This window comes from Acartia tonsa, chromosome 5, assembly GCF_053477335.1.
Source record: "Acartia tonsa isolate MP-2025a chromosome 5, ASM5347733v1, whole genome shotgun sequence".
Lineage (NCBI taxonomy): Eukaryota > Metazoa > Arthropoda > Copepoda > Calanoida > Acartiidae > Acartia > Acartia tonsa.
The window spans coordinates 34,777,325-34,792,427 of NC_137264.1; the positions used below are offsets into that span (position 1 = coordinate 34,777,325).

The 15,103-nt window shown below is 30.7% G+C and overlaps 2 protein-coding genes across 2 annotated transcripts; both read left to right on the plus strand.

The window, feature by feature from the left end:
- The first annotated feature begins 9,903 nt into the window (after positions 1-9,903).
- Positions 9,904-10,890, plus strand: LOC145320118 (uncharacterized). Its single transcript, XM_080162559.1, has 3 exons — positions 9,904-10,021; positions 10,324-10,444; positions 10,736-10,890. The coding sequence occupies exons 1-3, from the start codon at positions 9,938-9,940 to the stop codon at positions 10,888-10,890; spliced, it is 360 nt and encodes a 119-aa protein (XP_080018685.1). The 5' UTR covers positions 9,904-9,937.
- Positions 10,891-11,220: 330 nt separating this feature from the next.
- On the plus strand, positions 11,221-14,730 carry LOC145320326 (uncharacterized). The gene is made up of 6 exons (XM_080162734.1): positions 11,221-11,388; positions 11,801-11,871; positions 12,437-12,537; positions 12,805-12,906; positions 14,215-14,296; positions 14,501-14,730. Exons 3-6 carry the CDS (start codon positions 12,454-12,456, stop codon positions 14,668-14,670), a joined length of 438 nt encoding a protein of 145 aa, XP_080018860.1. The 5' UTR covers positions 11,221-11,388; positions 11,801-11,871; positions 12,437-12,453; the 3' UTR covers positions 14,671-14,730.
- Positions 14,731-15,103: the final 373 nt, after the last annotated feature.

Here is a 15,103-nt window from a genome sequence, read left to right on the forward strand (position 1 = left end):
TACAATAAATATCTGTTTAATAACTTTGTCCGTTTGTCCATTCACAATTTATTGTGCTTCGCTACTTATTGATGTTGTGATCCTTGTTTATATTTAAATGTCACATGAAATACCAAGTATTAAACACACTTGCTCTAGTACACGTAACATGAACTATAACGTCATCTTAGGACATTTTATACAATAGATTTATTACCCTGGATGGTTAATTTGACACTTATTGGTTGGTAAAATCCTACACAAATCAGCTGTTTGCAGCAAATTTATTTAACCCTTACAGATCGGGCCCCAATTCCCACCTTAATAGATCGGGGGGGGGGGGGCCTCCAAGAGCCCCCCTCTCTATCTCGGCTCCTGGTACAGATAAAGACGTAAATTTTTTTTCTGGTGGTTCATGTGTATTTTTAGAGAAAATTACTTTTTCTAGTCATAGCAGTCAGACCGCTCCTTAGCCGCTTTTTAGCGGCCAGCCGCTAAATTTTAAAACAGCTGTAGAGCGGCCAATTTTGCAGCTAGGATGACCAAATTTTATGACGAACTTTTATTTTTCATAACAAAAAAATTACTTTTTCTGATCATCGCCGAAAAACGGCCAATAACGGAAACCGCCATTTTCGGCGGTTACGGCGGTAAAACAGCTGTTGGCGGCGCAAACTAATATTTTTCTGTTTATTATTGTTTAAGGATTTACCAAAAAAAATTATAGGTCTCTAGCTGTAATAGAAGCCACGATATTCATAATATATGTCTGTAGTAAAAGTCGGACAAAAATCGGTCATAATGTCGGTCAGGAAGCGGTCAAATGGTCATAACACCACTTTGGTCAATAACGGCCTCTCATTGGCTAATTTTTTTTGTTACGTCATAATCAGTCAGACACTATTACTGTGTTCTAAATGTTTACACTTTCTAACCATTAATGTGGTCGGATTGTTCATTCACTGTTTTACTCAGGTTATTAAGGTTTAATTCTAGACTTGTATTTGTATTTGTTCGGCAAACCCCTAACCCATTTTCTTAATTTTTGAAATAGATAAAATTTTGACATTACTATTTGATTTTAAAATATGATTCTTTAATCGTTATGGTACAATTCTAGCTTTACAAATTAGCAGTCTTTTGAAGAAAACCATTCTGTATTTGTAAACTTTAACGTTGATATAAAATTAAATTTTTTAATTTAATCATCCAAATTGTCCTAATTGTTGATCAATTCCAATATTAAAATTTTAAGGATTATACCATAGAAAAGTGTATTTTTATAAATAGGTCGAAAGACATTTTAACTTAAAAATATAAATAATAATCAAAATAAAATTTGTTTTTTTTTCAATATTTAGCAGCCCTATTTCAGCAAAAAAAATACCTTTGTCCACTAACGATTGTTAATTTTATCATCTGATAATCTCTAAATCTTTAGCTAAATCTTTATATTTACCCCGAGGTATACTTTTGCCCTGTAATTTAGTTATAAGATATAGATCAGGGAGGGAGGGGACATAGGGCTGTTTATTACACTAGTCCCCAATGTTTTATAAAAACGTTTTCTTATTCATTGACTTAAAGTAATTGGGGACTTTTGTTGCATTTTGATTGGTTAGATCATTAGGGTGAGTGTTCTGACGTACAAACCAATAATTGTAATCTACAAAAGGTGTAATTTTGTGAATCATCATTGGGGATGAATTCCAATATATCGGTCATTGTGTTATCCCTTTAGATCCCTGGATATAGAAACTATTATAAAGCAGTCATGGGTAAGAGATAAAACATTTCTCATCCATTTTCTAAGTTACTATATAGAGAAACTGTCCATGTCCCTCTTTATCCCTATATAAAGTACCAGGAGACCTGTCTAATTGTACTAACCGCTGAACCGATATGTTTTTCTTACAGTTCAATTTTTCATTGGCCTTGGGAACTATTTTGTAGAGAATATCATCAACCTTCCATGAGAAATAGCAAATTTAAATAAGAACCCCCCCAGACAAAAAAGCTTAATTTTTTTATTTTAAAACAAAAAATGAAAATGGGGTTCAACTAACCCCCCTCCCCCCACTTTTTATATCATTAGGATAAGGCTAACCACTGAATCGATTGGGTTCTACACTTAAAGGAAATTTCACAAAAGTCCTGTAATGGTTTGAGGCTTTTTTTCTGCACCCCTCTTACCTAGTATCGTTAATAACTGACTCGATTTGGTTCTCCATTTTAGGTTGATTCATATAAGCCCCCAGATAGTTTAGGGGTTCTTTCTTATAATGGGTGTCCCGGGGGTTGGTGTTATACCATCTTACTGACCTACATCCCCTAGTTGCTAGGGGCATAGCTGCTAGTACATTAATACAGTTTCAAAAAAAATAATAATATCCTCGTCTATCCATGTAATCAGTCAGAATATCTTTTCATCAACTCTGATTGCCCAATTAAATGCTGCTGTTTTAATAGTTATAAAAAATTGATAATAACAATATTGCAATAGTTTAACCAATGGTATAATGCGCTGTTATGGTAGTGTCATTAAATGACAAAGGAATTGAATTAATTATAGGAAAATGGATATAGAAAGAGAGAAAAAAGTTCTTTATCTCATCGTATTATAGAAAGCTTTCCGCGGATAGCAAAATGAAGAATATATTACACAGTTGTGATTTTCGTTTTATTAATTGTAGAAAAGTGTCTGTAATACGATGCTACACGTTCATTTCCGGTTCTAATCAATGACTATAAATGACCATAAAAAAAGTATATTAAAGTTAGTTTAGTTAAAGAAAAGAACTCGAAAACATAAAAAAAAGTTTTAAATAGAAAGATGTAGTAGATAAAGATAAAAAATGAAAGATTGAAACTTTGATATATAAGGTTTTAAATAAGAAGATTGCTACTGATTTTATTGTAGAAAATCTAATTACACTTTGTTAATTAATCTTTATAATTGAACAAAACAAAATTTAACCTCCAGAATGAAACTTTTTTGTTGCCAATCTAGTGTAATATGTATTTTCTGTCAGTTCAATAAACATTATATATTTAATTTATACAAATATTTATTAAAAGCGAAGCTTTTCTATAGTTAGGGTCGGTCCATCCGTCCGTTACAGTCAGCTCTTTTCGTTAATTTAAACAGGTTAGAATTGTCCTATCGATATCAAACTTTGCATGCTGATTCCTATAACAGTTAGGTACGACTTAAAAAGCGTAGTAACTCTGTAATCGTTACCAGAAAGTCCGTACGTTCATTTAAAACAAGCTGATTTTTTAATTTTTTGACAATAAATTTTTGAATGTTAAAATTATCCTAATCATCTGATTTTTTAATACTGATTCCTATTACAAAAAGGTATAGTGTTATAAGCAAAGCATCTCTATAATCAAGTCCTAAAAACGTCAGTATGTCCTTATACAGTATCATTTATTTTTGATCAGTTTTGCAACAAATATACTTACAATTTTGTATAGACATCTATTAATATTCAGTTTATTCAGTTCTGACACTCTACAAGTGCTAATATTCGTTTGTCCTTTCATTTCAGAGCTTCGCTTTTATGAATGCTGTCATCCTTGTTTTAAAAATAAAAATATTAAATAAACTTTCCATTATTTAAAAATATTAACTGGTGACAAGATAATTATTTCCGCAAATTTTATGATAGTTCTGTAGTTGTTAAATAATGTAGATTTCAGTACAATAGTGTAACTGCGGCTTATAAGTTATATCTTATAATATATAAAGTTATCTATAAACAAATTCTTCTTCTGTAGATTAAAATTATTGGTGAAAGAAGAATGAATATATTTAGTATAATTTACAGTTCAATGTTCCCTCCTTCTCTGTCTTAACATCAGTCACAAAGAGAGAAATGGAAAACTTAATTCCATAAAGAGGCCAAATCTTATTACCATAGAAAATTATTTTAAGGCATCTTTTTTGGTTGGTTATCTACACGCATCCCTTAATTCTGGACATAAAGTAGCAAGTTTTTGTTTGTTTATTCGGTAAGATCTTGTTAATTACTGGACCGATTGGGATACTATTTTAGGAAAGCTTTAGATAGGTCCTGGGATAGTTCAAAGCAATTTAATCTAGGTCTGATTTCATTAATACATATAGAGACCATTGAGCATCATATTTTGATGTGATACTGTTTAATTTTATTGTTATTGGAACCAGCAACATATTTTTCACATTTTTCATATTCTAAGGGTGGAAACGTTACAATATTTGCATTAGATTTTAAAAAAATTGTTGAATATGTCCATGGAGGGAGGTGATATTAGACTGCAAATTTTACTCGTTGTTACCCAAAGTTTTAGACATAATTTTAATAGAGATGCTACACTAATTCTAATTGTCCTAGGAATTATCATTTTAAAAATTTAAATGCTTGGACATTTGGGAAATCTGTACACAGTTCGTAATTTATACTACTTTGAAACAAGGTTTAAAATGATAGGACGTAAATTAAAGATCAGAACTGTCCAATACGAACAAAAAAAAACAATACACCCTAATTGTAGAAAAGCTTTGTTTTTTAAAATTAATCTTTAAATTCGGGTTTGAGGGATTTAAAAGTTTTAATCAACCTTTTCTTAAATTAGGGATTTATTTACAATCCTATTATATAAAGTAGTAAGCGTTTTTTGTCTGTCCCGAAGGATCTCGCTAACCGCTGAACCGATATTGTTCTCCTTTACAGTAAATCTTCTTATAGGTCCTGGGAAGGTTTTAAACTATTTTTCAAGAGGGTGTCTTAACCCCCTCTCCCCCCCAAAAAAAAATTTATAACTCTTTGGAAACTCAAATTTAAAATAGGATGAGGTCGACTTTTCCTTCTCCTACCAGTGCAGTGCCCCTAGAGGCTTCTAGGGGCGTAGCCGCTAGTATATGTATATTTTAGTAGCGCAGCCACTCTTTCATCAGAGACTGTAAGTGGATCAGAAGTTTAAGCTTACTAAAAGAACGCTGAACGTTGAGTAAACATGTATCTCAAGAATAAAACAATGGACGATAAATTTATTACATTGAAATTGAATTGAATTTTTTAAAATGAGAAAAAAACAATTATTTTTGGTGGGGTAACTTATTTCTAGGGGCGAGTTCTCTTTGGAGGGTGGTGGTACCCTCCCCCCAAATAGTTATGGGACCTATGAGAAGCTACCCTGTTAAAAGAACCCGATCGGTTCAGCGGTTAGCGAGATCTTTAGGTACATACAAAAAGACAAACAGAAAGAAAAACAGACAAAACACATCCTGTTACTTTATTATAAGGATAGATTTATATGTTTTGGAATAGTAGAGATAAAATTTATTACAGATTGACCTATCCTATTTTTTACATAAATTACAAAATGTATATAGAAAGATTTTAGGATTAATTATGTTAATTCAGTTTTCTATTAATATAATGTATCCATTTCTTTTATTACTTTAAAGTTTAAATGGAACAGATATTTCCAAGTCTGTAAGAAAATGTCAGGAATCTTAAGGGATAAGACAATAAAATGATGCACATCCCAAATGATGATACACAATATTACCTCTTCTGTTGACTACAATTAGTGGAACATTCAGCTTCATGAACCAACCAATCAAAATTCAATAAAAGTCCCCTATCTCCCTGAAAAATTTACTATTTTTACACCAAATTTCGATACGAAAGAATTATCCTATTGATTTCATTTTCATATTAAAAATACGAAAGAATTATTCTATTAATTTCATTCTTATATTAAAAATTAACCATTTTAAAGCAAAATTTTGGCACGATAGAATTAACCAATTTATTTCGTGACTTCATAGCGTAGCACCTCTATATTTTGATTAAATGGGTAAGTACGTCCATATGAATCATTCAGCATATAGACAATCAAATAATCTATTTCATTTGGCTTCACTGTTATGGATTTTGTCATCTTTTTTAAGATATCCTGTTTCAAACATTAAAAAATGTTAATAAAAACTCCCTTCCAAGGAATAAAATTAAGATGTTCCGTGTAACAAAATATCGATTTTAGCATTCATACACCACACCAAATTATATTGTCGAGACAACTTATTTTGTCTCAAAAAAGTAAAATAATGTTTAAACTATCCCGATTGCCGATGACGTCAATCGGGATAGTTCGGCCAAGCGTTGTAACATTTGGCCACTATAAGCTGTTTCGATATTGCCGACTAACAACTCGAAAGCTTCAATTTTATGGTAAGATTTAATCATGATTGGTTAATACAAAGTAACCGTTTATAAGCTTTAAACCAATCATAATCTACACAATGGGTAATTTTGTTGCTTTTCAAACTACCTATAATTTTTCTGCCATTGCACATTGTCCTAATCTAAACAAATAAGGGTTTGATGTTTTAAGACTAGTCTTAGTCCAAAAGTCAGCCTCCAAGTAGTTAACCATCTGCCGCCGAGTCGCAGTGGAAAAAACTTATTCTACAGGCTTATGGACATAATTCTTCTTGTTCAACAGAGAAAAAAATGATCTGTCTTGCTTGAACGTCTTTTTATTCAGATGGATGCTTTCAACACAAACATCTAAAATTAGAAGATTAGGAAGAAAAAGTGCTGATTCAACAACACTTTTAGGGATTAGATAGATATATAGATAGATAGATAGATAGATAGATAGATAGATAGATAGATAGATAGATAGATAGATAGATAGATAGATAGATAGATAGATAGATAGATAGATAGATAGATAGATAGATAGATAGATAGATAGATAGATAGATAGATAGATAGATAGATAGATAGATAGATAGATAGATAGATAGATAGATAGATAGATAGATAGATAGATAGATAGATAGATAGATAGATAGATAGATAGATAGATAGATAGATAGATAGATAGATAGATAGATAGATAGATAGATAGATAGATAGATAGATAGATAGATAGATAGATAGATAGATAGATAGATAGATAGATAGATAGATAGATAGATAGATAGATAGATAGATAGATAGATAGATAGATAGATAGATAGATAGATAGATAGATAGATAGATAGATAGATAGATAGATAGATAGATAGATAGATAGATAGATAGATAGATAGATAGATAGATAGATAGATAGATAGATAGATAGATAGATAGATAGATAGATAGATAGATAGATAGATAGATAGATAGATAGATAGATAGATAGATAGATAGATAGATAGATAGATAGATAGATAGATAGATAGATAGATAGATAGATAGATAGATAGATAGATAGATAGATAGATAGATAGATAAATAGATAGATAGATAGATAGATAGATAGATAGATAGATAGATAGATAGATAGATAGATAGATAGATAGATAGATAGATAGATAGATAGATAGATATATAGATAGATAGATATTATCTTAGTCTTAGGCACTGCGTATGGGGTCATGATAAACGCCAAAACTGGTCTCCAAGTTTTTTGCAGATAGATAGATAGATAGATAGATAGATAGATAAATAGATAGATAGATAGATAGATAGATAGATAGATAGATAGATAGATAGATAGATAGATAGATAGATAGATAGATAGATAGATAGATAGATAGATAGATAGATGGATAGATAGATAGATAGATAGATAGATAGATAGATAGATAGATAGATAAATAGATAGATAGATAGATAGATAGATAGATAGATAGATGGATAGATAGATAGATAGATAGATAGATAGATAGATAGATAGATAGATAGATAGATAGATAGATAGATAGATAGATAGATAGATAGATAGATAGATAGATAGATAGATAGATAGATAGATAGATAGATAGATAGATAGATAGATAGATAGATAGATAGATAGATAGATAGATAGATAGATAGATAGATAGATAGATAGATAGATAGATAGATAGATAGATAGATAGATAGATAGATAGATAGATAGATAGATATATAGATAGATAGATAGATAGATAGATAGATAGATAAATAGATAGATAGATAGATAGATAGATAGATAGATAGATAGATAGATAGATAGATAGATAGATAGATAGATAGATATATAGATAGATAGATATTATCTTAGTCTTAGGCACTGCGTATGGGGTCATGATAAACGCCAAAACTGGTCTCCAAGTTTTTTGCAGATAGATAGATAGATAGATAGATAGATAGATAAATAGATAGATAGATAGATAGATAGATAGATAGATAGATAGATAGATAGATAGATAGATAGATAGATAGATAGATAGATGGATAGATAGATAGATAGATAGATAGATAGATAGATAGATAGATAGATAGATAAATAGATAGATAGATAGATAGATAGATAGATAGATGGATAGATAGATAGATAGATAGATAGATAGATAGATAGATAGATAGATAGATAGATAGATAGATAGATAGATAGATAGATAGATAGATAGATAGATAGATAGATAGATAGATAGATAGATAGATAGATAGATAGATAGATAGATAGATAGATAGATAGATAGATAGATAGATAGATAGATAGATAGATAGATACATAGATATTTAGAAAACCTTTATTTTAGAAAACCTTTAATAAAGAAACTGTTTTGTATTAACATTTTGGTCATTTTCATAGAAAAATTTGGATAGTAGTCATATTGCCTCTTTTTAGTTGGGACAAATCAGTGGCGTGCGGAAGGAGGGAGTTTTTGGGAGGGGGTGTCAACACCACTTTAAAATAATGTTTATTGAGAAGAACTGACTCCCTTTTTTCATCCCTGTGGTTAATCGTTGTGGACGCCACTAGGTTATTATACATTTGGCTTTTAAATCTCTATGAACGCGTCGGTAGAAGGTTAATGAGGTATTTTTTCTCCCTTTTTTGTTTATAATTTGGCAAAATGCCCCCTAGTTAAGTAAACAAAAAGTAGCATGCCTGTTAGTAATCTATGGCTTTTAAAATAAAACAAGTAAATCTTAAATGCCCTAAGATATGTACTACACTACTAGAGGGTCTATAAAGTTGTTCTGTTTATATATAATTACAGTAAATTATTTACTTTCCAACAAGTTACTCTGCTATTATACTATAGTCCCTTTTTTTGTAAAAGATACCATCTTAAGTGATTTAAAACTACCTTAAAAATCGAAGCTGCTTTAAAATTAAGACAAGTACGTGAGCATTTTTGTCATGAATTTTCTGTTTTTATTTCCGGGCTCTGCGACCGCGCGTCAGTGGCTTGTAAGCCTCAGGGAAATCACCCTTTTGCAATTTTAAAAATCAGCTGGAAGTCAAAACCTGACCCAAATATGGCGATCCCTATTTTTAAAACAATTTTCAAAGCATCCAAACGAGTTTAAATTTAAGTCTCAGTCGCAAATGACGATCGTCTGCCGATCCCTAATTTATTTTATCTTTTTACCTTTAACTTTGGGTAATTAAATTTGTATTTACGTAACTTTGAGCTTCGCCTTTCTTGATTTTAATCATTCTTGCTTTATTTGAAATTTGAATAATCAAGTTTTCTTTTGCGTTTAGTTTTTACTCGCATGTCAAACCAAAACAACCTTTCCATTCTATAATGGTTTTATGTTTTTTTTGTTACTTAAGTTGTCAAAAACAGCTGCACCTATATGTCTAAATTATGTATGCCGATCGAGTAATAGCATAGCATTGCAATTGTAAAACTTTATTGTTTTTTAATGACCAATTTTAAATTAAAGAGTCAACCCTCTCCCCAAAAATTAAAATTTATTTTTTATTCTTTTTTTGAAATAAAAAATCTTTTGTTTGGGTTTTTTTTTCTTTTGTGAGGGATGTCGTTCCCTCCCCCAAAAAAGCAATAAACATTCCCAGGACCCATGAAAAGTTACATTGTAAAGGAGAACCATATAGGTTAAGTTGCAAGCGAGATTCTTTGGTACACACAGATCCTGTTATTTTTACATTAGGATTTATATTTTTGGATGTTATTGACTTTTACAGAAAGATGTTTAATATACGTGGAATATTTTTAATATTATTAGTTGCAAATATTCCTGGAAATAGATCAGGATTCCTTACTGTGGTACAGGTGAACCTTATTTGTCTATGGATTATTAAAACTTTTATATTTATATTTTTCGCTTTTTGTCGATTTTTTCTCTATTTGTTTGATTATTTTATGTTATATTATAATGTGTCAAATTTAAATAAGCGTTAACACAATCTAACTAGAAAAAAATTTACTAATTTTCTTCATATTTAGCTATCTATCAATAAGGAATTCGAACACACTTCAGCCATATTAAGGAGCCATCACTCATCTGTTGATAACGAAACAAACTATTAATTATCTATTACATATATTATCTACATTTTCTATCTTTCTCTTAGGATTGTTTGACCCAATTTGGTCATGTTATAACTCCATCTGTTGAGAGAGAAATCAACAATTATGAGCCCTGGTGGTCAAAAACATCCAGAAAAGTTCAATTTGATCAAGTTATTAAACCAGGTATTAGTAAAAGTAACAGTATTATATATATGTCTATGTGTACCGAAGGATGTCGATATCTGCTTTATAAGGTTTATACCTTTTGGGGGTGATGGTACCACCAACCTCCTTGTAAGGTCATAGTCGCAAATATTGAAAAACTAGTCCGATTTTGTAGTGTTCCTTAATAACTCGAAAACCACTGACCAGATTAAGTTCCCGATTTCGATGACCATGACTTCTATCTGTCTATCTATCCAATATTTATCTTACTTTCTGACTTTTATTATCTACCTGAATCTATTTATCCAGGAAAATCTTTGTCTGAACTTGTGGATGAATTTCAACTGTCCCACTTGACCCAAGCCATAGACGATTTAGAGGACAGAATCCAAGGAAACTTTACTTTTCCTTATTTTACTTTGTCACACAGTCTGTCTGTATGCAGCATATCAAGTATGGAATAAGACAATGGAAGATAAATTATTTTACACGTCCAAAAAAACTACCCATTGATTATAAAGCTATAAATAATTTGATGAAAAATTTAGACATTGCTTCAATATAAAATCCAATCAAGCCAACGAATGTGAGAATTTGTTTATGCAATTTGTGGGATCAGTATAATTTGTTATCCAATGTCCCCTCCCCACCCATGTACGTACATCATAAATTAAAATTGATAGTTTTAAATTAAGAAGTTTCAAACTAATTTGACTACCTACTATATCAGTTGTAAAAAAAAGTCAATTTCTTTGATTTAATAGCTAAATTAATATACCGTTCTTGTTCATTGACAGATTTAAAACGAATTTATAGTGATTAATGACAATACCTAACAAAAATCAGAATAAGTTATTAATTACAAATGTGTGAAGTATTGTTTGAAAAGATTTTTCTGCCAAAACCCTTCCTTCCATCAACTATGTTCCAAGACATAGACAATCATTGCAAGATTTTACAAGGTATGTATAGATATTTTTACTTGGATCTTACACATTATTTTCATGCTCTCTAATAAAATGAAACACTCAGCGGGCTAAAATTACAATTCCTTCCTTTCAACCAATCCCCTCATACTGAATGACTGAACTGACCAATAAATGAGTACCAAATTAGCAAAATAAATAGATGGAAATTTTTCCCCTGTCATAATAACTATGTATTTTCTACGTCAATTAGGTAAATATAGGTAGACAGATATCATGTTTGGCCCATATTTGTAGTTTTATCATTTTGATAAAATCCGTAGTTCTCAGTGATACCCCAATTGGACAGGACAGGTTTTGGCCTATTTACATTAGCCATTGGCTTAAAAAAAATAAACAATATCATCAAAACTTTAAGTTTATAATTTTTTTTAAATTTTTACTTTAGAATTTGGAAAAATCTGCTAAAAATTCGCCAATTATTTAAGTTTCTAGCTGAAGAAACTATCACAAGAGCAGGTACTTATACTTATTTAGTAGCGCAGATACTATATCTATGTAGGGTAGTCTGTACGTCCTAATTCATGATTAAGATAAAAGTAGATAGAGAGGTACAAGGTTATAGAGAATTGTTGAAAGAGAAATTATGCGTCGGAGTCAATGGCAGGACACAAGTTTAGTCCCAACAATGTTATACTAGAGATGTGTCTGGTATAGTTAAGGTAGAGAGAATCGTACAATAAGAGGTTGACACACAGGTTGTGTAATCAAAGGGTTAGTTGCCTGACAGGTTTTTGTTTTTGTTAATAACCTTAAAGGATAAAACAGTGGACTCCTCTTGTGTTCGTCTAAATTTTTGGTTGTAGAATTTGGACACTGCAAATTTGTACCAATTATTTAAGATTTTATAAAAGTACTAAAAAATTTTAAGCCAATCAATGAGCTAGAGAATATATTTTTTTTTAAACATTGGATACCAGTATAATTTACAGTACAATATATCTCTAACCTCCCTATATGTCTCAAACTAAGGTTGGCCTTTTTGAGATAATTCCTTCAATAAGAAAATACTGTAATTGATAAGGACGTCTGGAGTCAGTGATGGAGACAACATCCAACAATATTAAAGGCGCAGCAACAAAGTTGGTTGAAGTAACCAACAGATCTACTCAGCTTATATCCCAGGTCTGATACTTAAATAATATTTTTGCTCAATGTCAACAATATTCGGTTACTAACTACAGAAATATTTATACATTTTCACATGAGTAAAACAGATGTAGAAAAATACAATGAGCATAGCAATAGAATTTAACTTTATATTTTTGGTTTTAGTAAAATCCATATATCAAAAACAAACTTAACAATAAGGGGAAAATGAGAAAAAAAGAACATAGAGTAAATATTTTACTTTTATAAATGAATTTTGATTATTGAGATGATATTAAATAGGCCATTGACAAACTTGAGGACTCCAAGGTGAACCTGAAGAATATGAACAAAGAACTAAGTGATGTAGATGCTGATATTGTTGAATTGAAAAATAAACTACAGGTAAGTATTAAGTAATTAATAATTGGAAAGAATACCAAGGGACGAATCCTTATTAGGAGGAATAGCATGTGTGAGGAATACTGTGTTATGCAGGAGGAATACTGTGTCCTGTGGGAGGAATACTGTATCACGTGGGAGGAATACTGTGTAGTAGGAATACCATGTTGGAGGAATCCTGAATTATAGGAATCTTGTTTGGGAGGCATCTCGTTTTGGAAGAATTCCATGTAAGGAATATTATGCGGGAGTAATTCTGTGTGGGTAGGTGTGGGAGGAAACTAGTGTGTAAAAGGAATCCCATATGGGTGGTATCTAGTGTAGGAGGAATACTGTTTAGAAAAAAATAGGTAGCGAATTGAATTTAATTGAAAAATTTTGCTTATTAGGGATATTATTCAACTGAGCTATTGTCGCATCAAATAACAAACTAAGTACAAATTACTTTAAGTTTATTGACAATATCAATTAATAATATATGGATAAATATGACACTGTGGGCTAGAATTGAATCAAGACAAAAGTAAGTGCCGAGCCCTGGGACCTATGTATGGTGAAAATAGACATAAAACTATGATGATTTCAGGTAAAACCAAAATATTTCATCGGGGGCTTTTTGAGAAAATTAGATTTGAAAATTTCAAGTTCAATTTTCACCCCCTAGGAGTTGCCTCATAATCATGACAAGATAAACCAATAATAATTTATTTTAAATTTTGAACAAATTTGCTTTTATAAAGTTCTTCATAAAACCACTCCTGAAGGGAGTTAATAAATGGCCATTTTTATCACTTGCTTTGCAAAGGTCACGAAAATTCAGCCTAAAATAAATCATACATAGAGAGGTTTTAAGAAGGACTTCATAAAAGCAAAGTTGTTTAAAATTTAAAATTGATAATATTTGCTTTTCTTGTCATGATTATGCGGCAACTCCTAGCGGGGGAAAATTGAACTTTAAATTTTCAAATCTAATTTTCTCAAAAAGCCCCCCTGAAATATTTTGGTTTTACCTGGAATCATCATGGTTTTATGTCTATTTTCACCATACATAGGTCCCAGGGCTCGGCACTTACTTTTCAACTTTTGTCTTGATTCAATTCTAGCCCACAGTAATGAGTAAATAGATTGACAATTTATTATAAAGTTACAATGATCAGCAAGCGTTGGTCTCTGTGTCAAATCACAGCAGGACAGAATCCACACTCTATGACAGTAAACACAAGACTAAATTTAGAGAGCAGTAGTAGGAGCAACTGCAGTACTGATGACGTAAAAATACGTCATCATTAGCACACTATATATAAATTTCAGGCTCAAAGAGAAACAGGTCAAAGAAGCTGTCATGTTAACAATGCTGCCATTTCAGTCAACATCTTCTTAGAAAAAGTTAAAGGTAATAAGAGTATACATTTTAACTAGTTCAAGTGTATAACACAAATCCTCAGAAAACAACTGTAATCCCTCACTTCAATCAAATTTACCTAAAACACTGAACCTAGTGTTCAACATTTTTGAGACTTTTGCAATACAAGAACAATAGATAGAAATCCAAACACATGTATCACTAGCAAATTGATAAATTAAGTAATGTTTTTAGAGGCAAGAAAGCATATTATAATTGAACTGGCCCTGATTACTGATTGGTCCTCCAAGTTGGTACAGTTCTATGATGAAATGGAAACTGCACAGGAATACTTCAATAGGATTGAGCACATTGTACGTACAACCTTAAAAACACAAAAAAGGTGTAATGACTTTAATTTTTGAACTAAAATATCATACCCTTAATCAAATTAAGAATTGAACTATTTAGTAGGCATTTTTTGAAAGGCGTTTTCTGAGATAGGCGTTTCTGAAATAGTAGTCGTTTTTTGAGATGACCCAACTTAGTTTAGTTTTCTTGACCTTACAAATGAGCTGAAGTACATTTAATTATTGAACTTTAATTAGTATATTATCAGTTATTCAAGTCATAACTTCTTGTTTTTAACTATTTAAGTATTGAACTCATAGGATATTGTGGACTTCATTGAATTTGACAAAGGAATAGTCAAGGTAATAAATATGCTTTAATTAAGAAATATAATTTCATCTTCCTTTTATTTAGACCTATTTATTCTATCTTCTGTATTTATATTGGAATAAAATAGATATTATCAGATATTATGGAGTGTATGATCATAAGTGACCAACATCCTAC

Coding starts and splice junctions, on each gene's coding strand:
- LOC145320118 (XM_080162559.1), top strand. CDS start 9,938: ATGTTTAATATACGTGGAATATTTTTAATATTATTAGTTGCAAATATT. Junction 10,022..10,323: donor GATTCCTTACTGTGGTACAG/GTGAACCTTATT, acceptor TCTTTCTCTTAG/GATTGTTTGACCCAATTTGG. Junction 10,445..10,735: donor TGATCAAGTTATTAAACCAG/GTATTAGTAAAA, acceptor CTATTTATCCAG/GAAAATCTTTGTCTGAACTT.
- LOC145320326 (XM_080162734.1), top strand. CDS start 12,454: ATGGAGACAACATCCAACAATATTAAAGGCGCAGCAACAAAGTTGGTT. Junction 12,538..12,804: donor CTACTCAGCTTATATCCCAG/GTCTGATACTTA, acceptor GATATTAAATAG/GCCATTGACAAACTTGAGGA. Junction 14,297..14,500: donor CTTCTTAGAAAAAGTTAAAG/GTAATAAGAGTA, acceptor TAATGTTTTTAG/AGGCAAGAAAGCATATTATA.